Here is a 26289-nt window from a genome sequence, read left to right on the forward strand (position 1 = left end):
AAAATTATAATTTTATATATTTTAAAACTCAGGAGTTTTAAGTCTTAAGTTTTAAGTCCTATTCAGGTCCTGGAGTCAGGCAGGAGTCAGGCTGTGTTCAGCTTTGCCTTTCTGTGCAAGAAGAGAATGCAAGAATTAAGATAGGGTAGGAAATTAAGAAAAAGGCTAAGCCCAATTTAAAGCAGAAAAGATAAGTGATAAAGGCAGCATAATTTATGGCATGGATCAGGAAAAGCATACACAATGGTTTCAGATATACCATCAGTTCTTAAACTGTGGGTCCAGGACCCACCAGTGGGTTGTGACCCAATTTTTGGTGGTTCATGAAACTGACAGGGCAGGAAGCACTGCTGCCCAATCATTACAGCCACACCCCTTGGCATTTATAAATCAGGCAGCAGCCCCAAGAACCTCTAAAACCACTGAGAAAAACTATATACTGTAACAGGTGTGCCCAAACCCCTGGGGCCACTTGCAGCCCTTGAGGACTCCCAATTCAGCCCATGGGGAGCCCCAGTCTCCAATGAGCCTCTAGAGACTTGCTGGAGCCCATGCTGACCCAACGCAACTGCTCTGAGTAATGGCCAACTGTTTGACCTCCTGCGTGAGCTGTGGATGAGGGCTCCCTTCACGGCTTGCTGTTTCACGTCTGATGCAGCAGCGGCAGCAAAGGCTGGCCTTGCTTTATGCAAGGCCTTTTATAGGCCATGAGCTATTGCAAGACCTTTATTCATTCATTCAAGTTCCATCTTCAATATATTCATTTATGTAAATTTATTCAAATTTGAAATGTAAATTAATTCTTTTTTCCCCCAGCCCCCAACACAGTGTGAGAGAGATTGTGTGGCCCTCCTGCCAAAAAGTTTGGACACTCCTGTACTATAACAAAATACTATATCTCACAGAGGTATAGAATGTTCTTTCATCAATGCTGCCTAAAGAAGTAGGCAGTTCTTCTGAATGGGGCAGCAAGCCATGCATACCAGACGATACAGCATTACAGTGTGGTGCAGCAGAACTGTTCCAGCAGAGATACAGGTGACCCAGTAAATCTTCAAGTATCCTTTTCTGTGCAAATGGTCAGTTTTCTTTATAGCCTGTGCAAACTAACTGTTCAACAACAAGATTTGAGGGACCACAATAAGCAACACAGTCAATCTTTATTGAAAACTGAAGTATTAATACATAACAATTCCTGTTACATAAACGTGCTTTTAAGAATTTAACTCTGAGCTCATCTACTCATTGGATTGCATAAAAATAAAAATGAATTTTACACAATTGGCTCAGAATGGAATTGCCACTCCTATGTGTTGATGCAATAGTTCAATGCAGATGTGATGCTTTAAACTTGTTCTGGAAGACAACATTGACCTAAACTTGGAAAAAGTACCAATACAACTGCTTAAGACAGTCTTCTTTAAAAAAAAGTTATAAAAAGGAAACCTGTGCCTATTTCATAACAAACACTATTACTGGGGCCTCTTGCACCTCTGTTGCATGCACTCCCCCTTTCCACCCCATAAGGGCAGCCAATAATAGCACTACAATAAAATCCCACTAACAAATCCATTCTACTAAAAACAAGTCTGTACAGCAGCAAGCTAAATGACGCTTCCCCCAGTTTGCTTGCTAAGTGCTCAAAACTCACACCAGACTGGAAAAGTCACAGACACTTGATGTTGTGTAACTGGAATTCAAACTGTTCAGAATATTTTGATACATGAAGTTTGCTCCTCTGACACCAGAATACTCGAATATTTCCATGACACATTAGAAAGGGTCAGATGCCACCAACCCTTTGAAATAATCATTACTATTCCATAACACCTGTAGAACTCCTTCACTAGCCTTAAGAGACCAAATTCCAGAGGTCCTAATATTTAAGACAGCAATGTAAAACATGCCTATCACTTTTGTTATACCTCTCCCTTGCTTTTCTCTATCTCTGCTGAGGACTGACATCCTGGTCAAGAGATTCTTTCAGGCATATCTGCAGCTCCCTCACCTTTATAACTTTCCCCGTTCACATCAAGTGGAAGTGACAGCTTCACATGTTGAAGATTACAATCACAGAGTTGTCCCCTCAGCTGAAGTCACTAGGGAAGGCCACTTTCAAAGAAGCTCTCCATGTGTGTAATGCCACACACAATCTCAGAATTTGAGGCACCATATTTAACACGCGCATTACTACTTGGACCAGTTTTGTTCCTGTGAAGTTTTCAAGCTGGGCCGCTTAACAGAGAATACTATGCTAAGTCTCACAACTTTCAGGAAGTTAAATTTCAACTAACAAAGAATGTATAACCTTTAACCAATGTTTACTTTTTTCAGAAGCCGAACTGGGGCATTTTCTTAATATCAACTCGATGTTTCCATATAAACAGATTTCACAAACAGTCTGCTCTATACAAGAAAAGGAGGAGTTTTGTGCCTCGGAGTTTTGCAATTTAAAATGGAGCAAAATTAAACTAGTTTTATTTTTTTTCCCCCAGTAGCATGCTTAAGCAATGGGAACAGTTCTCATTAGAAACACACATAAAAGATTTGTCTAATTAGTTCAAAATTCTCAATAGAAAATTCAGATTGCTGCATGAAAGCCAGCTGAGATGGTGCAACCCTATATAAAGGCTGCACCATAAAACTTTAGCCAGATTAGATGTGCTGCATTATAAGTGGCTTCTCAGGAATTCATCTGAAATGGATTATTCCGACGGCCTCCCCCACTCCCTACATTTCTACCACTGGCATCAAGACACCTTCCATGCTAATTTTATGAGTTTGTCAGAGTACTTGAATCTGTGTGTTCTACACAAGTTACACATCTACAGCTAGGGTTATGGTTTTATTAATTTCTGATCAGTTGATTAGCGCGAAACACAACTGACTATATCTACCAGTTTCTTGGGCAAACAAGGTTTCCATTGGATGCAAATTTATTTACTGTGTTATCTGCTTTGCAAATATCTCCTAAACAAGATCTTCAACATTGTTTAGTAACATTTGAAGTGAAGCCCAGAATCTTTGTTTTCTCCGTTATTGCTGTATATTTTGTGATTCAGTTCTTCGTATTCTTAAGACTGCATTCATCTGAGAGAGCAGCTTGATTTGAGCCTTGTCTGACTGCATTAGCTCCCTTTAAAGCTATCTGGGGAGCACCAATACAGCCACATACCAAGAATGTGAGGTTTCACAAGCACACATGTGCACACATACACCCCCCCCTCCCCTGCAGGAATTCTAAATAGGGAAAGGAACAAACAGCAGGAGAAAGAATTCCACAACATCTCCTGCTGCCTGTAACCCACTTAAAAGTACAAACTTTCAGTTTCATATTCATGCTTTTTATTATTTGCAACAATATACCAAGCTATATACACTCCCTCTTCACTGTGCTTTTGGTTACTTCCCTACCGAGTCTACAGGAGGCATGGAACTACCTCCAATAAAATGCCCTCTTCCCCCCTCCCCCCAAAGGTTAGAATTTCTGGAAGGGGCAGTACCTTTTGCAGAAAGTACTTTTCCTCCCTTCTAGATGAATCCCATAACACAACTTAGGAAAAAGTGCTCAAGTGAGATCACCTAAAGGTTCTTACTACTACTGTGTTCATTAGAGGAAGCATTTTGAGATCTGAAACTGGAGGAGAAAAATTACTGTTTTTACAACTCACAAAGTGCTGCATGAACTGAACAATTCAGGGCATTTAAGTCAGACTGAAGGCAGCAGTGCTTACACTTTTTTCAGCATGTCCCCAAGACTGCTTTGTTCCCAAGCTCATAACTGTTAAATCCTGAAAAAAATATTTTATCTGTAAATTTGCTGAACTGGACGCCTGTCCATGATCACTATTCTGGAGTACTTTGCAAACTGACTTCACAAATGAAATAACAGCTAAAGAGTCATTCAAACCAGTTCAGACTTAAATGGTGCAGGTTTCGTTCTGTGTGTATGGAACATTCTAAGCTGAAACAAGTGCTCAAGATTAAATTTAGTATTTTGTCATGCTAAAGACAATCAGATCAAGGTGGTCATCTGGTCGGGTGATCCATGGAAAATAAACTTCATAAAAAGAGTGCCTACTGTAAAAAATAAAGTTATCAAGACCTGACCTCTACAGAGTCGTCAGGTACAAAAGGCTCCTGCCTCGGGATACATGGGAGAGCAGCATAAACAAAAAATCAGCATGCAGGCTACACAGACAAGTAGCTGCTAAATCCGATTTAAAAAACGGATCACCCCAAAATAAAGCAAAGGGATACTCAATTTCACAATTTTTTTAAAAGCCTTATGAGTAAACAACCAACGCTACAACCCTAAGTTACAAATATCAACTTTTAAAAGGGAACAAGATTTTATAACCAGTTTACTGCAATATTTATTGCAGGCAAGGAGTATTGGGAAAATATCGTTCTATTACTGTATTCCTAAATGACGCCAATTTAAAGAAAGCCCTTGATTGCATTTGCCACACAAACTTAAAAAAATTAAAATCCCATAATGGTTTTGGTACACAAATGGGTTCCAAGACTAGCCCTATAGCCCCACAGCATTTACTGAGGTACCTCTGTAAAAACTCAAAGCTGTAGATAAAGAGCTCAGAAGTGATTCATTGCAATGAAATACTACATCTGTTTTCTTAATTCACTTGTTTTCCAAATGCAATTTAAGAGGTATGAAGATAAACCAAAGAGTATGCCAAAGAATACTATCATCAACAAATAGCTCTGTACTTGATCACTTTCTAGTTTAGTACTAAATAGTTTAATACGCTTTCCTCATAATCCATGCAGAAAGGAAAACAAGTGAAAAACAACTATTTAAAATTGCTTGTTTCCCTTAAATATAACAAACACGGAATCTTTCTTTAGAACTTGTAGCTGAATTCCCTCTTATTGACAGTGAAATATTCTGGTATTAGTACATTTTACAAAAGCAAGCTTCAAATTTTTCAGCTGACTGGAATAAGTATAATAGGGGGGAAATCTGAAGCCAAAGGGATATTTGATTTTACGGGCAGTGTGGAAATCTCTCATGGACACATCATCAATCATTTAAAGCGGTGATTTTTCTAGGAGGTAAACCATTATGTATCACCAAACAGTTCAACTGAATAAGTATGCCTTGATGATTTAGACTGCAAGATAGACTATTTTGTTATTGATGACCACACAACAGATCCTGTAAAATTTCATTTTTTTTATCCTTAATGTCCATGAAACACTGAATCCAAGAAATGGAAAAGGTACATATGGTAAATTGATCCTATAAGATTTCTATAAGCTACGGACGCATATTCCAGTCATTGAACTAGGAAAGGAAAATATCACTGAACTGTGCCCCCTTTTAACTGGTGCCTTCATCAACCTCAAAAGGCTAAAGCACTTGCTAATGTATATTATGGTTTACTATGAAAAAAAATCACTTTCACAATTCTACCTTTTAAGACCCTGCATACATGACAACAGTGCATTAGTGATACAAATTGTAAAATACTTTTCGGCTCCTTTGGATTTTGCATATGACAGTTTTTGCATCAGTCACAGCAGGTAGATTGAGCAAGCTTTGTGTGTTTCTTAGACATGCATTCAACTAGATATGATCAATAAATTTATACTCCCTTTAATCATTATAATTAGCTAAAAAAATTGCAAGACAGTCCACAAAACAGGTTTTGCTTTAAGACTAACTGGAGTTCCAAGATGTAAGATATGCAGCACTGGGACATCTTCAGTGATCTGGAATTGAGTGTTTAGCAAAGGGTTGCAAGCATTCAGAAGAATAAGTCCTGGTTGGAGGCATGAGGGCTTCAGCACCAACTTTTAAACCTCAGTTACTTGATTGCATATCTCCCATCTTCAAACCTGCATTCAAAAGGAGGGCAAGAAGAAGCCTAAGTAGCATCTCAAATTGGCTTAAAGTTACAAGATCCACTACTCATTCTAAAGATATTGCATGCAGTGGCTGCCTCAGTCATTTTGTGATGACTCAAGAACAGTACTGCAAGAACAATAGGATTCAAAGTTTGTATTTGCAAATACAAAAAGTTTGTTTGCAAATATGGCTATACACTTCTTCCTGCCTCAGTGACCTCAGTGCCTGCCTCAGTGACCTCAGTGGAAACCTTGAGTGAGTTTCCAAAGTGAAATCTAAGTGTATAAGGAAACCAAAATACCCCATGACTATCCAATCCTATCCAACTTTCCAGTGATTATGCAGTTGTTCTAACACAGCATGTGCTGAATTCTGTGGTGGAGAAGCAGTCACTGAGGTTTCCCCAAAGTAAGGAAGTGTTTGTTCCTTTATGTCAAGGTTCCACTGCAGCTGCACTGGTGCTGGAAAGTTGGATAGGATTGGGCCCTTAGTCAAATGAAGATTTGATATGGATATCAGTGTTATGGGGATTAGCTATTCATTTAAAAAAAGAGGATTCAGCTCAGTCTTGGAATATTTTTTTCAATGTAGCCATTACTTCAAACATTGCTTTGGAATGCATCCAATATGTTTCCTCAGGAATACTTGATAACTATTACAATGTTCCGTTTCTGTAGCTTAAAGGATGTAGACTGCATACTTGGGACCTACCAACATGCTTGACCCAAGCCTTTCCTAGTTTATTAAAGAAATGAGGAAGAAAACATGGTCTGGTGGGTAAAGGCGATATGGGGGGTGAGAATCCCTGCAGCCTTGAAGCAGGCAATGGTAACCAAACATATAATTCAAGGATCTTACTGATCATTCTCACATTTTTAGGCAGTGTGCTTGACCAAAATGCAGTGGCAGGCCAGCTCCTGATAATCAGAGTTTATCTAGAGCCACATCACTGCCCGGAGCTCTTTGGAGGAAGGGTGGTATAAAAATGTGAAATAAATAAAACGGGCCCAAGTGACATCAACCTCCATAGTCCTAAATTCTTTCCAGGATAACCTGCTAAACCCGCCTGATTGCTCAGATAACCTCCAGAAGTCTTGCTCCATGCACATACCATCTGAAGATAGATAAGAGCCATTTACAAAGAGGCCCTAAACTCTTTAACTCCCTCCCTAGGAGATTTGCCTGGTTGCTTCTCTAGTGAGCTTTAGTTGACAGGTTAAAGTTTTACCCTTCACTATACTCTTCTCAGTGAGCAGGCAGTTGCACCTCATAGTTTTCTTAGGAGACTACTGTTATCAGTTTTGTCCTTTTTTCTTGTTTAAATTTTATGTAATTTACCCTCTAGATCAGGGCTTGCTATACTACAGCCCGTGGGCCGGATCCAGCATTTGGCAAAATCCCTCCCCTCCGTGAGCTGCATTTACTAATCCACTTCTTTTTTCACTCAATCTAGACATAGGGATGCCCTGGGTGGTCACATCTGCCTGGAAAGCCTCGTGCAAAGCATACTGGGAAGATGGACAATGGATGCGACTACCCAGTATCCATATGCCCAGATCGGGTGAAAAAAGAAGCAGCAGCATGGCTGAACAGTAAGTGCTGAAACAGAACAGTGCTGAAGTGCTGAACAGAACAGTGCTTCAGCATGGCTGAAGGGAGGGCTTCATCAGTGGAGGGCTTTATCAGTGCACAGTGCTCTCCAGTTTGGAGATCCCTGATCTAGATTGCTGTTATGTAAAAGGCAGCATTAATTTAATTGAACTGAGCAAATAGTTTAAAAATACATCTAGTAAAACTAATGTGTAAAATCCTAACTTTAGCCAAATAGTAGCTACCACAACTTGTTACAATTTTAATATACAGGTGGGGCCTCAGCATCCATGAGGGAGCTGTTCTCAGACCCCCCCCAGATACCAAAATCTGTAGGTACCAAAATCTGCAGTTCTGGCCTCTGTAAAGCCTCCAAAGGCGACAGGAGCACTCTGGAGGCTTTCTGAAGCCCGCAGAGGCCGTGCATGTCCATGTGCGGCCTCTGTGGGCTTCAGAAAGGCCTAAAAGGCAATAAAAGCAGCTTCTGGTTTCTGGATGGAAACTGGAAGTGATATTTTTAATGCCTTATAAAACTTCAGAAAGCCCTCTGCAGGATTCAGAAAGTTCTCTGGGGGTGACTGCAGCACAGCTTGGGTCACCTTTGGAGGATTCAGGTAGGGCCAAGTCTGGCTTAATGTGGGTCTGGGTCTGCACTGAGCCAGATCTACAGATAAACAGGCTCCACCTGCACACAATTTTAAGAAAGAGAATGTTATAAAGGGAGACAGCATATTTCATCTCCCACTGATTCACATTCAGATAGGCATTAGCCAAATAGTATTTTATCCATTTAAATGAGGCATGCAGACAATATAGTTTACAGTTTCACACCTAACTTCAAGAATTATTACAACTAATTTAACTCATCCAAGTGGCCTGAGGCTAAAAAAAAGAAAAAAAAAGGGAAGTCTATAGTTTAAAATGAAGCTTACAACTTCTGGAACAACACCACTATTACAATATTTATATCAATTAGACCATGAATGAACTCACAAAGACAAGAGCCTCTACTCCCCTGAGCACACGCACACACGTATGCGCAGAATAAACAGCTATGTTTGGAAAATATCTGTTCCCTGTAAGGAACGAAACAAGCAACATTTGGGAAACCATGCTGACAATTCAGAGGTAGAATACAACAGAGCACTCAGTGCCCTCCCCCATTAAAGTACAGATACAGCTGCAACTATTTGTTCATTTATAAGTAGATTAATTAAAAATGCAAGTGCTGATGACTTACACTGCCTGGTAATCACCACTGTGGGGGCACATAGCTATAGGTTGGAGTTCCTGGAGCCCGGTAAGTGGGCATTGTAACTGGGTGTGGGGCTACAGGAGTTGGGGAATGTGTTGTCAACAAGGTACCTGCAGAAAGAAAAGACAGTATTTTCACAATGAATTGTTTAACACCCCCTTCACTAAGCAGACAATTTAAATCCACTAGGTACTCTTTTGTTGGAATTCAAAGTAACATGGTTAAGCAAGTTGACATAAATATATTCCGTTCCACCCAATACATGCGTGGATCAGACAGCTAAAAAGTTGCTAGAAATTAAATATAATGACCCAGTGTGAAAAATTTCTAATTCAGTCCTGGCATAGAGACCCATCCCCCCCCCCCACAGAAAAATCAAAACTGAACAATATAACCACCAGTACTTACAAATGACTTATTCACTGTGCATAACATGGGAGGGTTCTACCTAGTTCCTTATTTCTACAAATTCTGACAATTACTGGCTTTCTGGCAGGACTCCTGACATGATCTTGTACAAAAACCACTGGCATGTTCATAATGCTGGAATGTCTCACAGGACTGGTTACCAATGCCAAGATAATAATTTGGGATGTTCCAAAACTTATTTGGGGACACATACCTTCAGCTCTATTTCTCATAAGTTTAGTGGTAATTTTTGGGTTGGGACAAGGCACTTGAAAGATCTTGGTACAATCATAAAGCATTCAACTGGACAGTGTCTCCGTAGTGCAAATCCCAAAATGTATTCTGGGATGCAACTTCTGATTAGAAAGTATTTCCCTTTTTTTTTTTTTTAAATGTACACTTTATGTATGTAATGAAGAGTAACCAAATTGGGTCAATACAGAGATCAACCATTGATACTTGATGGACAGCAGATTTCAGACTAATGAAAGTAATTCACACATTATTTATGCATTGTTACACTCACTGTCATAGAAAGAACAGCTAGGAGAAATTGCATCGATTCATCACATAATAATTAAAACAAATCATCAAGAGCAGCAACATCAATGCTGCCCTCTGAGAGAACATCACAAAAATCTATGTACCTGCCGACATTGCCATTGTGGTCCCAGCCACCATTCCCATAGTGACACCATTTCCTCTGGGAGGTGGAATTGGTGCCGGATACATAGTTGCTGGCATTCCATTGGGTTGCACAACTGTAGTGTGATGAATTACGTGGGGTGGTGCTGCATATAAAGGCTGTGTGTAGTACGTACCTTGCTGTTGGAAAAAAATAATTTACTAAGCTCTTTTCTAGCAGTGAATGAATATACATAACTGAACGGGTACATGCACAACTATTTCTAGAAAATGCAATTAACTACATAGATGTAAACAAGGGGAGTGAGATCAAAGGCATAAAACATTTACTTTTGTAATAAAAGACCACTTCTTACTGTTAAAGGACTCAGGTTTACACTCTCTGGAAAGTGGTAAATTTTTAAAGTTTTGGAAGTCTAATATATCCATATCCTGTTGCTCTAGTCTAGACCAGTGGTCTGCAAAGTTGGGATTGCTGCGTGCCTGAAAAACACTCCCTGACATGAACAGAGCTTGCTGTTCTGCTGGGGAGTCTGCTATCATTGCCTCCAATCTCCCCCAAAGTTCATGCTGCTGAGTCGCGTCTGCCCAGAAATCTGGGCGCAGAGCCTGCTAGGACAGTAGAATGTGGAAGCTGCTGGGTGGCGCAAAGTTTTAGGAGATTGGAGGCGACAGCAGCAGGCTCCCCCACGAAATGGTAAGCTCCACTGACACGGGAGAGGGGTTTGCACAGGCACCAAATCTGGCCTGCGGGCTGGAATTTGGCACCTGCTGATCGAGAGTACTCACTGAGGAAGTTATGCTGTGTCCCCCTGTACTGCCGAGGGCCAGATCTGCAACATGCCCCCCACAACATGCTGCCCCCCCATATTTACAGTCACACGGAGCCTTGCATGACCTTCCCATTGGCACTCCAAAAGTCATCTGAGGTTTCTGGAATGCTGCTAAAAGTACTTCTGGTTTCTATCACTTGAAGGCCGTGAGGCTTCGCATGCACCCAGAAGGGCTCCAGTGGGCGGGCAGAAGTGGTAGCGCACTGCTAGAGGCCACCTCCACTGGGCGCACAGACACAGTGCCTGGGGCTTCCCCCAAACCCAGCCAGCCACTGTTAGGGAGAAGCACAAGTTGGATTCTTTCTCCTCTACATCTACTTTCCTATATGGAGGGAAATTTTTGCATTGAGGAATTCTATCTGCAATCTGAAGCAATACAGCTCAGACACAGGTTCACCACTTCACTAAGCAGCAGAAGCAAAATAGGTAACTCTAGGATATTGAAGGACAAGGATGAAGTCTGAAACAGGAAAAAGACTGGAAGCAATGCACTGAAGATGACATAAAACAGCAGTGTTTTAGCAGAAGGAGAAAGTGTATGAGGAAGAGTATTAGTTGAGAGATTTGCATGTGAAGAGCAAGTAATAAACTTAATTATTTAAGATACACCTTTTAAAGTAGGCGTTTTGGATTTTAGTTTGTAAATTTCAACTTTGGTACATAACGTAAGATGGCAACATTATCGTCCCTGACAGCACTTTCCCGGATTTCACCATTTTATACAGATATGCCTTCCATACATTTTGGCACTTGGGAATTTAGCGTTACTTTTTTGCAATACTTCCTTTCCAAGGACTTATCTCTGATCCATTAGTGTAGGGGTGTCAAACTTGTTTCATACTGAGGGCCGAATAGCATTCAAGATTCCTGCTGAGGGCCGGAAGTGATGTCATTAGGCAGGAACTGATGTCATTAAACAGGTCATAATCAGAAACAAGCATTTTTTTCCCCTTAATTAGGAACTTATTAGCTGCAAACAGAAGAGAAAATACACAAATCTTGATCATATTTCAAGATATGTGAGAGCCCAATTTTCAAGTGGGCTGCCCTTTCAGCAGTAACACCACAGTACTGCTCAGCAGATGAGAGCCTGAGGGCCAGATAAAAAGCTTCCGTGGGCCACATCCAGCCCCCGGGTCTTATGCTTGACACCCCTGCATTAGTGAGTATCTGTACAAGTAACAGGAACAAAGGTGGTTAACTGCGCAATGAAATCCAATAAGGGACTTTCCATAGAAGCAAAGAATTCTAGTAGCCCATTTTAAATTCCTTATCAGAGACATAAAGTCTCAAAAGAATATAAAAACCCAAGATATGGCTGAAGTAGGTTAGGAGAGACAGCGGAAAGAATATCCAGGTCTGTTCAAGACACCAGCAGTCATATTTAATAGCAGTCGCAATAGCATCGTATTTGTCTAGAATAGTTGTTCTCAAACTTTTAGGGAGATTTACTTCCTAAGTAAATCTTTGTGGGAGAGGATCAAAGTCAGCAATTCAATCCCCAGTGTCGCTAAGGAAGGCAAGGGGGGTGCTTTCACTTTAACGCAGGTAGCGTGATTGGAGGCCCCAGGAGGTGCAGACAGCCCCACACAGCCCTTCACAGGATTCCCCGGGGCTTGGAATGTGGAGAAGCATTGGCAAAGCACTTCCTGGTTGCAAACGCAATGAGGCAGTGCTCTGAGCTCACTTATTTCTCAACATACCAAGCCTCGGGGAGCCTCCAGCAGTCCTACCTACATTTAAGTAAGTGAAAGTAAACCCCCTTGCTCCATCTTGGGGAATCACCTCACTGCCCTTAAAGGCATGGGGGACCCTTTACACAAACTGGTGGATCGCAACCCACCAGTTTAAGAACCACTGATCTGGAAAGGTCAGAAAATGAAGCTCTCTCCAGAAGTGTACTAAGCTGAAGGAAGATGCAAGGACAGAACTGAGAAAGGGAGATTACAGCACATGTTTCCAATGTAAAACACTGGCTATATAGGAAGACTGTAAGGATAGAAAGTGGTACCATCCCAGCTGGGACAGAATTAACAAAACAGCTGATCTCTACTTTTTACCTGTGCATATGGATTCTGCTGTGGATAGGCACTTCGAACCGGATACACTGCAGTTTGGTAGGGGTTGGGTGATGAAGAATAGGGAGGCACTGCACCACTGGTGGGAGAACAGGAGACTTTATATGGCGTGCCTGGTGTATAACCTAAAACAAAGAAATAGTCAACCAAGTTTAAGCTTTCTGTTCAACTACCTTAATTAAAACTTACAGCCACCTGCACACAGAGGGTAACATCCTGAAAAAAAATGATGGGGATTCTGGTATCTGGACTGGTACACACCAATGACAAATAAAAGTAACAGAAAAATAAAAAATGGGAAAGTTAGCAATTCCTGCAGGGCAAAGAGGCAACTTTTAAAGTGATGTCCTCTTAGTCAGCAGAGGGAGAGCAACTGTCCACCTTCACCCAAGTATGGAGTCTTTTCCAGTGGCTACTGCTGGTGTCTCTTCTGCATTTTTCAGGTTGTGAATCCCCTGGGGACAGGGAACCATTTACTGATTTTGCTGTGTAAACCACTTTGTAAATTACTTTTTGCTGAGAAGCAGTACATAAATATTCTTAACAATGAAGGCAAGTGAAACAATCAGTAAACATGATATGAAAAATGAAGATCTTCCTATATTATAAAATAAGCTAAAGATCTAGGGGACAGAAAAAATGTACTTTGTTCATGGATAGGAGCAACTGTGGGTCAGTGCCACTATAGCTTAACTCAGGACAAACGATGCCTTATTTTTAAAGAAAAATTTTCAGAACTGTGGTAGTGAATCATGTATTTCAGTTTTATAACAAACAAAAGGAAGCTTTATCATTCTTTTCCCTCTATCAAATATATAGCAGTAAAAAGTTCTGATTTTTGTGGTCAGCTTTAATAGAAATTCAGATGTTTCTGTACAGATTTAAGATTCTTCTGTTTATTGGCTCTGTTTCAGTGTAAGTCATGTAACCTGCAGGGATTATATCAACGTTGGCAATACTGAGCTGGCATACTGAGGGCCCAGTCGTATCCAACTTCCCAGTGCAGGTGCAGCCGTGCCAATGGGGCATGTGCTGCACCCTGTGGTGGGGAGGCAGTCATGGAGGCTTCCTCAATGGAAGGGAACATTTGTTCCCTTACCTCAGGGCTGCATTGTGGCTGCACCGGTTCTGAAAAGTTGGATAGGATTGGGCCCTGAGTTGGCAATACCTCCAAAATGCTTTAACTATATCATTTTTATTAAAAGAAAATTACAGTACAGTAATGTTACAGTACACACAACTTAATCATACAACATCTGCTGTCTGGCCTTTTTCTCATCTAAAATTGTAAACAGGACTTCCAGAAAGTAGGTTTTGCAAGAGAAAAAACAAAACTACAAAAAGGTGCAAAAAAATGAATTTAATGTGAAAATAGATCTCTTCTAGGTCTAGCACATTTTTGCAAAGGGCCTTCTTTTGGGGCATTGCAGTAAACAGTCATTTTATAGACACACACTGTAAAACACAGTTAAAAGAAACAGGACTTATATGGTGGTCATTTTTATATAACTGACTGCTGCAGTGCCCCAGAAGGTCTCTTGCCAAAATGCTTTGGCCCGACAGAGATAGTTTCATATTATATTTGTGGGAGTTTTCCACCCACAGCTTTCTGAAATTCATCTACATTTTACTTTGACTGCTGCCCCCTTTACCTTACAAAAGGTAAGATATTCTGCACTGGCGTCACTAGGGGGGTGTGGGCCGCACTGGGTGGCGCACTGGGTGGCGCACTGGGTGGCGCGCCCTGGGGGGGAGGACGCGCTAACATCACAGCTTCAGGAGCTAGCCCGTCATGCCATACACCGTTGGATGCGGAATTCCCAGCGGAGTGCAATGCAAAAAAAAAAACTAGAATTGAAATAGCTCCTTTCGTTCAAAAGTTATGGCCAAAAAACCGGAAAGAAAAAATGCATGGAGCCCTATGGAAAGTGAAACCGAGCCGTATTGTGCATTCACTCGCGAGTAGGTGTACTTGCCATAGTCTGTCAGAAAGGGCAGGCTGAGAGGAATCCAATGACATCAGAATGGTCCCAATCCAATGAATGCAGCCTCCCAAAAACACCCGAGAAGTTCCTTCCCTCCCGGCTGCAAGTCTGAGCCCAAAACGAACCCATTTACTCGCGAGTACGCAAATTTGCCTTAGTCCATCGGAAAAGGCAGGCTGAGAGGAATCCAAGGATGTCAGAATGGTCCTGATCCAATGAATGCAGCACCCAAAACACCAGAGAAGGAAGTCCCTCCCTCCCTCCCGCAGTCTATTGAGCTCTATGGAAAGCAAACTCAGCCACATGGTCATGTTTACTCGCGAGTAGCCAGATGTGCCTTGCGTTTTGGTCAGGCCAGGCAAAGGGGAATGTGAGGCCACCAGAAGGGTCCTGATCCAATGGAAATGGAGCACAACAAATGCTCCAGTAGGCAGCACCTCCCCTAAGAAGGACAAAGAAAAGAGGCTTCAACTGGTAAGGGGAAAGTTTTCTATTTTGCACTTGCAAAGCCAGGAGGGTCTATCTTAATATGCTTGAAATAGAAGAACTTCAAACTGGGCACTGGGGAGGGCTGGGAATCTCACTGATTCTTTTATTTGGGGGGGGGGGGTATTGCAGGTAGGCTACAGTGTAAGCTCCACTGACCACTATGGGACTTACTTCAGAGTAGACATGCACAGGATTGGGCTCACAGGTTGCAATTCTACCCACACTTTCCTGAGAGTAAGCCCCATTGACCACAATAGGACTTTCTTCAGAGTAGATTCACTTGGTGGAACAGGACTGGCTCCCCCTTATTTAATTATTTCTTTTATTTTAATTTAATTATTTATAAATATTTATTTTAATTTGCTTGATGATGTCACTTCTGGCCATGACATCACTTCCAATGGGTCCTGCACAGATTGTCATTCTAAAAAGTGGGTCCCAGTGCTAAAAGTTTGAAAACTGCTGCAATAAGGTGTTAGTAAGTTGACATGGGTGTGTGTGTGTGACTCTACAAGTTTTCAAAATCAGAGTTTGGAGGAATAGCACCATCATGTTATATATCAATCAATGCGTAATTTCATGCAGAATGCAATGAAACAAACCACCTTGAAATATCTCTGTTCTGCCAAAAGGTACAGCCAAAAACCAGTGGGGGCGGGGCGATGGTACATGACCACGCCCACCACCTGGGGCATTGCTCCACCCACTCCATGGAGTGATGTGCAAGCCTCCTGCACTGGGTGACGCAAATCCTAGGGATGCCACTGTATTCTGGTATCCTGACTCAAACCCATGACTCGTATTCTACTGGTTTGTTCTCTCCTCCCCTCCAAGCTACTCACTAGCTGCTGCCTCCTGGCTCAGCTGGCATCCTGCAGAAATACCGTTCCCATTACATCAAATAGAGCATATTGTCAGCAGAGTTATCTGCTCCAAGTGTAGTGAAGCAACACTGCAAGACTTGAACCCATTTCTTAGGAGCCCCAAGGGTTCAATGTGGCATTTTCTATGGTGGGCATCACCCAGTGGACTTCCTTATCTGCCCTGCAAGATATATCAGGCTCTCTCACTATTGATCTGCTAAGGCAGTTGAAGACCTGCCTTTTTCAGTAGATCTCTGCTGCACTACTATAAATGCTGTCCAATGTGTGTTCTCAGTTGTTCTAAATTTTTATATTTTTTAAACTGCTGATTGTTTAATGATTTGTAGGTTTTTAAATGTTATATTGTGTAAGCCCCCCTAAGTATGGGGAGGAAGAAAAAAAGCATACAAAGATACAGGAATTTACTTGCCATCAGGGAACTAGGTAGGATAAATTCAAATGAAAGTTATTTTTTTAATGGTTTAAATCACAATAAAATAAAGCGAATTTAAATCCCTAATGAAAGTGCATGGAAACTGGTTGCTATAACCTCTTTTACAACCTACAGTTATGACACAATGCTGCTTGGAATCAACACTCAAAGGTGCTTCTTTTCAGTGTTCCTTTCTGCTCTAGTCTACCCTTTCTCCTTTATCATATAATTGCCCTGTCCCATTTTCCTGCCATCCCACCAAAAACTAGTTACTGGACAGTGTTCCCATGAGATGGACAATCCATGTTCTTTGGCAAGCAGATAAGAGTTAGAAGCATTTATAGCATAATGAAAACATGAACTCAGAACAAAATGTAGTGATCAGACAGCTACTAGACATAAAAAGGTCACCCAGTGGATGACCTGTGGTGACTTTCCAGTCCCTCCTTGTAACAAGCTATTATACAAGTACATGAATTATGATAGTACATGATAACTTACAAAGATGCCTTTTCCCACAGCACTTCTTTACACTGAAATGCAGGCTTCATATGTTTGTTTCAGGATCACATGTTTGCATTATTTGAACTTCATTTCAGCTTGTAGTTTTCAGGGGGACCGGGGAGAGAGGCAGTAACCCCGCCCATCAACTTTTAATTAATCAATTTGTACAATGTGTATACTGACCAGAATAAAACCAGTAAATGATTCTAAAGTTTTTAAAAGGTGACTTTTTCCCCAACACAACAGTTTGGGGACTGGTAGTTGAAGAGCCAGAGAATAAGTTCATGGGATCAACCATTATTCACAGTAGTGTCATCACAAGGTTGCAAGACACACATTACGCACACTGTATTGACCTTCTCATCCCTCCTGTCCCAATATTTCTAATGTCGTTGACTTTTACAATAGTCCAGCACACATACCTGTCTGGAATGTAGGATTTGCTGCAGGATACATGTTCGGAGAATAGGCAGGAGCAGCAGCTGCATAGCCCATTGGGAATCCAGCTGAGAAGAAACAACTGAAAGTTACTTTCTGAGTTACCAACAGCACTAGATTAGTACACGATTTTCCAAAGCAAGTCAAAGACTTTCCAATTAAAACCATTATGCAAACATGATTGATTTGCAGTTCAGTGATAAAAATTAAGGACAATTACTATGGAGAGGCTTTTACTATAAGCTTTCTGAGAGGGGGTACATCTTTACTATTTCCTATATAGCACCTCCAGTAATCCTGTTGTCAAATAGATGCTAACAGCAGAAACAGAGCCCATACAGCAGGAGTGACCAAACTGCAGCTCACAATCCACATATGCTTTTTTGACATATAATGTGCGGCTCTCAGAAATATGTTGGCTGAGCTCTTTTTTTGCATCAAAATTAATATAAAATATTAATTCAAAAAACTTAAAGCTTTATAAATTTACCGGGTATAAACTGAGAGTTCACCGGATTAAAATGTATAATGTTCACAGTAAAAATATTTAAGAATTTAAATGCTATATTGTGGATTTCAAACATCTCTCTTGCAGCTCTGCTATAGAGCCAGCAGATCATCAACTTTCTCTCAACACACCCTGTTAGCAGTAAAGTTGTACATGGTCACATGTTCATTCCAGAGAAACAAATTGAGTAGATAAATCAATATTTATAGAATTTTTTTACTAGCAACATTTAAACTGCACTGGACTTTCTATAAGGCTGAATGCTAACACCAAAGGTAAGCAATCTGATACATACATGCCAGTTAAACAATAAAAAAACCACAATGCAAATATGCCACAAATCATTTCAAATTCAGTTGTCTACTTGACTAGTCATGGCCAGCTACCCCACATGCTTTCAGGTGACCTATTCAAGACTGACTGGGGAGATACTACACAGCTAACAGTTCCTTAAGTTATCCCAGGGGTTCCCAAACTTTGTAGTGCCAGACCCACCTCTACAGTGTGTTGCAATGTGTAATTAGGTTAAGTATACACTCAGCCTAATCTAGAGCCTTTGTTGTGTAAATACACACTGCTGCATGCTATGGGAGACCCAACTCCCTCATTAAGAGCCTCTTTGTTGTGCTGTGACCATCTACAAATATGTGGTCTGTCATTAAGCAGAAGGCTGTTAAGTGGAGACTTGCTGGAGCCTACACTAGCCTGACGCAACTGCTTTCAGCCTCATGGCCAACTGATCGACCTCTTGTATGAGCTGTGGGACAAGGGTTCCCTCCACTGCTGTTTCACATCTGTGATGCAGCAGTGGCAGCAAAGGAAAGGCAGGCCTTGCTTTGTGCAAGGCCTTGTATAGGCCAAGAGCTATTGCAAGACCTTCATTCATTCATGAAAGTTCCATCTCTAATGTATTCATTTATGTAAATTTATTCAAATATGCAATGTAAATTAACTCTTTTTTCCCCGGCCCCCCAACACAGTGTCAGAGAGATGATGTGGCCCTCCTGTCAACAAGTTCGGAGACCCCTGCTCTAGAGTAGAGAATAAAACTCTACCAGCATCATTTTTAAGATTATAAAAGTAGCACTAAAAGGTTTCTACAAATATGATAATTTTTCACTAAGTGGTTGGAGAATAAGAGAAAGACTCCAAAACCATGAGGTTTTGAAAGAACCTCATGAAGATTCAGGGTTGTATCCTAAGTGCACACAAAAGGAAGTTCACAGAAATGAACTTCCCCACTGAAATAACCCTCTGCACCCACCAAAATTCCATTCCTGGGAGATGCTGGGGTATATATGTGTCACCAAAACAGGACTATATGGAATCCAGAGGGCTGAAAATCGGGGGGGGGGGGAGAGTAATCAGCAAAAGTATCTCCTAATTACATAAACAGAAGTGCTTTCACAGAAAGCATAGTTAACATACCAGCCACTGACACCAAATGAAATAGTCACCCTATCAAGTGTTTTATGCTCAACTTCTTTAACAGCAGGATTTTTAAACAAATGAAAAACAACATTTGGTAAATTCTCAATAGTATTTGTGAAAGTACCAGTGCTTAAAGCGAGACAACAGCGTCTATTCTTGCAAATTCAGCACTTTCACATAACATAAACAAAGAGCAAAGAAAAAAATGGTTTATAGTCATGCACTGATAGAAAATGATGCTATTTCATCTTGTATTAAGCACATCAAAAGTATTTTTTACTGGTGCTTGTACATTTCAAAAAACTAGGCAGTTTTTTAAGTCATGTTATCAAAATGGTTCAGATCAATGTAAATCAGGGAACAACTGATTTAGTTGAAAAATGAAGAGATTTTAAACATTACAACTAGAGTCCTACATATGAAATTTAACTGCAAATGACCAAATCATAGCTGCATTAAGCAATAACTTTCAGGCGCTACAAGAGAAAAAATTGGTTTAAACCAAAAACAGTTAAATCATCAAACTGCTCAATTGCAAGTATAAAGTCAGCTAAAAAGTCACTGCAGAACAGTACAAAAACTGTACCTTTATGGTACAGTTCTATTCTTTGTGGACCCAGATTACTGCAAAGCATCAGCAACCTACTCTGGGTCTTAAGAGACTAGGCAAAACCTATAGGTATATACTGCAGAAGCTGCTACTACAGTACAACACTGCTAACCTTCACATTGTCTCTGTCCTTCTGAAAGAGGGATAGAAGAAAGCACAGCCAAAGGACTTTCTACTGGTCTTTTATACCAGAAGAAAAACTTAACATTTGCAAGTTGCTTTTCAGTCAATAAAGACCCTCAGAGTGGCATCCACTCATTTTAAACACACAAACACCAAAATTAAAATAAATCAGTAAATAAATATGTGTAACAAACAGCCAGAATCAACCTTAGAACTGCAAATATATTTCAATACAACAGCACTCAAAACCCTCTTTTTTAAGACCTGCGCTTGGTCAGTTATCAGGCAGCCTGGGTAGTTTGCCACTCAGATTCTTGCTTGGAGTAACTGTTAGTTCTTCATTTAATATTCAAACTAAATTTCATGTACCTCAATGATCAGTCTGTTTAATAGATAACCCCAAGGCAACATGTTTAGAGAGTCATACCTGGATAACCAATTCCTTTGGCATTTGCATAGGGAACCCCAGAAGATCCAGGACTATAAACAGGATTCATGATTTCAGTAACTGTAGGAAAAAAAGTTACACTTTAAAAAGATAATCTTAATCTTTGCCCCTATTGATATGTTTGTGCCACAAAGTTTCTTTTTTAAAATAATTTATTTCCGTATCAGTGTTGTATAGTGGTTAGAGTGCTAACCACTATACTCCAAACCAGGAAGACCAGAGTTAAATCCCTGTTGAGCTATGAAGCCTACTCAATGACCTTGGGTCATTCTCTCCCAGTCTAATCTACCTCACAGCTGTAAAGATAAGTGGGGAGAAAGGAACCATGCAGACTACTGTGAGCAACTTGGAGAAAGGAAAGTATATACATGTGCAAAATTTAAAAATGTTAATAGATGTATGGCTATAGAATATGTGCAATTTTTGATAGTATTACATCAGGCAAATAACAAAACTATCAGAGAAATTACCATAATCTCAAAAGAACAAATTTCTCAGGGGCCTTTAATTATACCAGATAGAAAAACACACACCCCTAAAGCACTTTAAGATGACTGCACTTGGCATTGATAGTTTCTAAATTCTTTTGCTGCTGCTTTCTGGAAGAACAAGACTGAACAGCAAGGAGATTTCCTTCATAAAGGCAAAAAGGACCACCAAAAGGACATACTCAATCTCTCTCATTCAATGCATAAAAATTGGAACAATCTTTGGGCAAATCTAGAATTCCCACACATGTTACAATGCACTAACTTGCACCTCTTCCTATCAACTGCCTTTTGTATGGGAACCGATATACCAATTGAAAAGCCTATAATGACTACCCAATAGATTTGTTTGGTATGCAGTTGAGAGAACACATTAAACTAATCAAAGAACGTATGAAAAAGCATTCTACAGAAGTAATAAGAACCACTGTCAACTTAATGGCATCTAAAAAGCAGACAGTCTGCATAGGTAACTTGACATTACCAAGGGCCCAATTCTGAATTCTCTCAGCACCAGCACTGAGTGTCACAAATGTGTATGTGCCACATCTGTGGCACCTGGAGAGGAGGGGCTGCTGGCACTGGGCCAGCACCAGCCCAGCCAGAGCTGAGTCTCAGTGCCATGTGGAGAGCTGATTGGTGCTCCAGCAGCACTGGTGGGCAGTAAGTAGTTTCAGAGTGGGGGGAGTGAGTGTAATGGGTCAGGAAGGGGAAATGAATAAAACTTTAGCTTTAAAATGTGAACATACTGATATTTTAAGGACTAAGGCTATAATATTCTTCCAAAGTAAGATTTATTGCTGCCATTACTCCTATGTCTCAGTCCTAAACACAATTAAGGAAAGTGTTTTATTGATTTCAGTGGGGTTTAAAACCATGATGTCTGCAATCCAGAAGAACTAGATGGCTTTTTTACACATTGAAAACTATGAATAATAGTGTGGTGGTTCACCACTGAAAGATGCCACGGTGAAAAGAAAAATTCCAGGTGCATATTCAAATAGTATTTGGGGCCTGCATGTTTCTGACTGTGATAAGAAAACAGAAATGTTGTACCTCACCAATGCCCTCCTTCCTCAATCCTATCTGATTTTGATACCTTGATTACAGAAGATAGGAATTTTTGAAATAACAACAAGGAAACTGCCCCTTTGTGTACAAAAAACATTTGATACTAGCAATATTGCTAGTAACAAAATTTCCTGGTAAAAATCCTCCAGAATAGTGTTTTCATGAAGCTGGTTCAGTTTATTCTGACCAGCTTCATCAAGCTGCAGATGTTTGATGAACAGAATGCAAATGTACAAAAATTATATTACTTTGAGCCTGAAGGATGAACTACATTTACTTCACAGAAAACACTGCCTGAGATGCTGTTTTATGAGCTTGGAAGTTTTATGACAGCTACAATTACAGGCCTCTATACAAGATTTTATCTGGGCAGACAGAAAGTCTAGTCAAATTAGAAATGTACAACTACCAATATTTTTATGCTATGGCAAATTTAAATCCCTTCTCTTCTAAGCCTTTACAAAACATAAGCAATCAATTTAAAGAACAAAACATATTTGACTAGATTTTAATAGCAGATAAGGTATTAAAACAGAAAATTTATATTAAATTAAGGAGATGCAACTACATCATGCTATTCCAGGGGCTGGAGATTTTCTTGCAAGAAGAGAAAGTATAAGGGAACAACTTGTGCAGACATCAGGAGAGTGATGGATTGTTTTGCAGGCCACAGTGAAGAAACAGAAAAGAGGACAGTTGGCTGCCTGAATCTTGCAAGTGGATGATCAGAACACTGAAAAATAATCACAGCAGGAGCAGCTGACAAGTCAATAGTCCTTGTAAGGAACAGTTCATTGCTCTTCCCTTCAGTCACCAAGCAAGACTTCGACAGCGACAAAGTTGTGAGGCATTCATTATACAGTATTCAAATGTTATATATAAGGCACATAAAAGCAATGGCCTGGCATTTGAGAAGACTTAAACTGCAATCTTAAAATATACTAAGCACTGAACATACTGGAATTTACTATTGAGAAAACAGGCATAAATGCCCCTCAATCTGGAGGTGACAGTCTGACTGCCCAGATGTCTTGCTATACCCATACAACTACTGTATAGCAATTCCCACTCCAACCATTTCAAAGAAAGACTGAAGTCAGGGCAATGCCCAAGGCAGCAACAGTTTCAATGTCACAGTCCATTTTAAATCCTGCAGATTGATTCTAGTCTATTCATTTTATTGAATGAATATTAGGGCAACTCTCAGACAACTTGCAACAATAAATTAATAAATTCTTCAGCTTCTCATTTTATTAAAGAAGCCTTTGGACAGTCATTTAGGCAGTTCACACTGCTACCAATCTACTGCAAAACTGTCTAAATGGGTGATACATTCTCCAGTTTTGCTACAAAGGTATTCCAAGTAAAAGCCTAGTTTGGAATAACAAACACATGAACTTCTCATACAGTTTTCAGGCTCATGTTCCACACTTAGAGAAAAAAATCAGGTCCTCTTTGAAACCTGTCAGGCAACCTGAATGGGGAATGTTCAAATACTAGATGAGGAAAAAAGGGCTAACAGCTGGATAGATAACATGTTATTTAAGGAGTAGCTACTATGTTCAACCACCTTTCAGAGCGCGATACCATAGTCTTTCGAGACTGAAGGTTGCCAATACTTAAATACTATGTTCTTAAGACACACTTGCATTGCTTTGAACAAATTAAGTTAAGGCACACACACTTTATTATGTGCTATATTTTACACACACACACACACACACACAGTACTTTATTATGGCTCACACAGCAAGCATATATACGTGCATGCAAGCCCAAAATTAAGTAATCTGCAACCTGACTGCACATATGCTTTCTTTAAAATGAATTGTCACTTGTTTCAATTTAATTCTGTCCCAGGAAAGGGTCATGAACTAACATAATATAGACCTTTCGCTCTACTATTGTATCATGTTTCTCCTTTCTCCTCCACCTACAAATCAGGGATAACCTGTATCTGAGGAAGTAGGTTCCTGTCTATGCAATCATATGCTAAAATAAATGGTTATTGTAGCTTTTAAAGGTACAAGAAGACTCTACCCTGTTCTAGGCAAACTTGCAACCTTACATAAGAAGAGCCCTGCTAGATCAGGTCAAGGGCCCATCTAGTCCAGCTTCCTGTATCTCGTAGTAACCCACTAGATGCAGGTCACTTGTCTTGTGTGCTCCCTGAGGCATCTTGGTACCCTCCCTTGCACCTGGCATTCTGAGGTAGCCTGCTTCTATAAACAGAAGGTTGCAAGTACCCATCATGGCTTGTAACCTGTGATGGACTTTCCCTCCAGAAATCTGTCCAATACCCTTTTAACTGCATCTAGGTCAGGTGCCAGCACCACATCCTGTGGCAGGGAGTTCCACAGACCCATTACACACTGGGTAAAGAAATATTTTCTTTTGTCTGTCCTAACTCTCCCAACACTCAATTTTAGTGATGCCTTTTCGTTGTGGTGCTGTGCGAGAGGGAAAAGAATATCCCCCTATCCACCCCCTACATAATTTTGTATGTTACAATCATCCTAAACCTTAAAATACACAAACTAACACAGCCACTTGCATTCTGAATGATCAAGCTTTCAGAGTCTGACAGGGGAGAGTCAGTAATAGGCCCAGGGCCCAATCCTATGCCTGCCTACTCAGAAATAAGTCTCATTATAATCAGAGAAGCTTACTCTCAGGAAAGTGTAGGATTGGATGACAGCTTCAATTTTCTCCCTGCTGGTCTCTCCATATTAAATATCACACGCCATGTTCTTTGTCACTGCCGCACAGAACTGGAGCTCCAGCGCCAATCCAGCGAGCGGCCCAGGAAACCCCCAGGCTGGCTGTGTCCAGGAATCCAGATTCATCCTGCGCTCAAAGCCGCCAACTCGGCCACATGCACACCTGCAGCCCGACCCAGGCAGGACAACCTCTACTGCGGTTAGCTGAGAACAAGCCGGCAGGTCTGCAGAGCATGGATGCTCAATGGGCCAGAGTTACAGATGGAAACGGGGAAACGGCCGCCCGCCCTGAGGCCCCGGGCTGCTGCGGGTGGGCAGGCAGGGGGTGGCCGCTCCCAGACATCCAGTCTCTCCTATGCATGTCTATTCAGAAATAATACGCAATGAGACTTACTCCCAGGAAAGTATATATACCTATTTTATATATACTGCAGCCTCACAGCCCAATCCTGTGCATGTCTACTCTGAAGTAAGTCCCATTATCGTCAATGGGGCTTACTCCCAGGAAAGTGTGCATAGGATCGCACCCTTAGAATTCAAGCCTATGCGTGTCTACTCTGAAGTAAGCGCCATTACGGGGGCTTACTCCCAGGAAAGTGTGCATAGGATTGCGGCCCTAGAGCCCAAGCCTATGCATGTCTACTCTGAAGTAAGTCCCATTATCGTCAATGGGGCTTACTCCCAGGTAAGTGTGGACAGGATGGCAGCTCCGGGCCGGGCCTCGGCTCAGCGGCGCATCGCTGGCCGGGCCTTGAGCGGAGGCTGCACAGGGAGAGGAGAGGCAAGGCCGAGTGGGGGGGAGAGGCGGGGGCTGCCCCCGCGGGGGCGGCAGGTGTGGGGGCGACCACCGCATCCCCTCCCCTCGGGGCGGAGGCGGGGAGGAGCCGCGCACGGGCTCGCCTCGCTGCATCCCTCACTCACTGACTCACCAGACTGCGGCGCTGGGTGGCGGCCCCGGCCCGGCTGTGCTCTCTCGCTCTCGGGGGCTGAGGCGGGAGGGGCCGAGCCTGGGCGGGGAGGGGGCTGGAGCTGCTGCCGCTGAGTCCTTCCCGGCTGCGCCTTCCCGTCTGGCTCGCTCTTCTCCGCAGAACTGCGCAGCAACCGAGCGGCCCGGCACGTCACATCCGCCCGTCGGCTGAGCGCAGAGGATGGACGGCGACGGCAGCAGCAGCGGCGGCCGCGCGAGCCTGAAGCCCCCAAAGGCAGCCAGAAACCGCCGTCACGTGCAGAGGGAAGGCGGGGGAGGAGCGGGCCTGGGCGGCCCCGCCCCTTGTCACGTGGCCGGGGAGGGGCGCGCGGCCTGTCACTCACAGCTGTCAATCTCCCTGCCTTGCGGGCTCCTGCGAATCAGAATCAAGCCCGTCGCTGGCTTGTTCACCGTTGAGGGCTAGTCACGTGCACAATCTGCAGGGCGCTAGACTGTCACGTGGTTCAGGGTCCCTGAAGGGGGTTCATAAGAAGAGCCCTGCTGGATCAGGCCCATCTGGTGCAGCTTCC

General features: G+C 41.8%; 1 protein-coding gene across 1 annotated transcript; it reads right to left on the bottom strand.

Annotated features, from left to right (window-relative positions):
• Nucleotides 1-1141: 1141 nt before the first annotated feature.
• FAM168B (family with sequence similarity 168 member B) lies at nucleotides 1142-25963 on the bottom strand. Its single transcript, XM_066620912.1, has 7 exons — nucleotides 25722-25963; nucleotides 20493-20573; nucleotides 17378-17461; nucleotides 12664-12806; nucleotides 9773-9950; nucleotides 8703-8827; nucleotides 1142-5862 (listed from the first exon to the last, which is right to left on the bottom strand). Exons 2-6 carry the CDS (start codon nucleotides 20560-20562, stop codon nucleotides 8715-8717), a joined length of 588 nt encoding a protein of 195 aa, XP_066477009.1. The 5' UTR covers nucleotides 20563-20573; nucleotides 25722-25963; the 3' UTR covers nucleotides 1142-5862; nucleotides 8703-8714.
• Nucleotides 25964-26289: the final 326 nt, after the last annotated feature.

The sequence above is a fragment of the Tiliqua scincoides genome, chromosome 3 (genome assembly GCF_035046505.1).
Source record: "Tiliqua scincoides isolate rTilSci1 chromosome 3, rTilSci1.hap2, whole genome shotgun sequence".
Classification (NCBI taxonomy): domain Eukaryota; kingdom Metazoa; phylum Chordata; class Lepidosauria; order Squamata; family Scincidae; genus Tiliqua; species Tiliqua scincoides.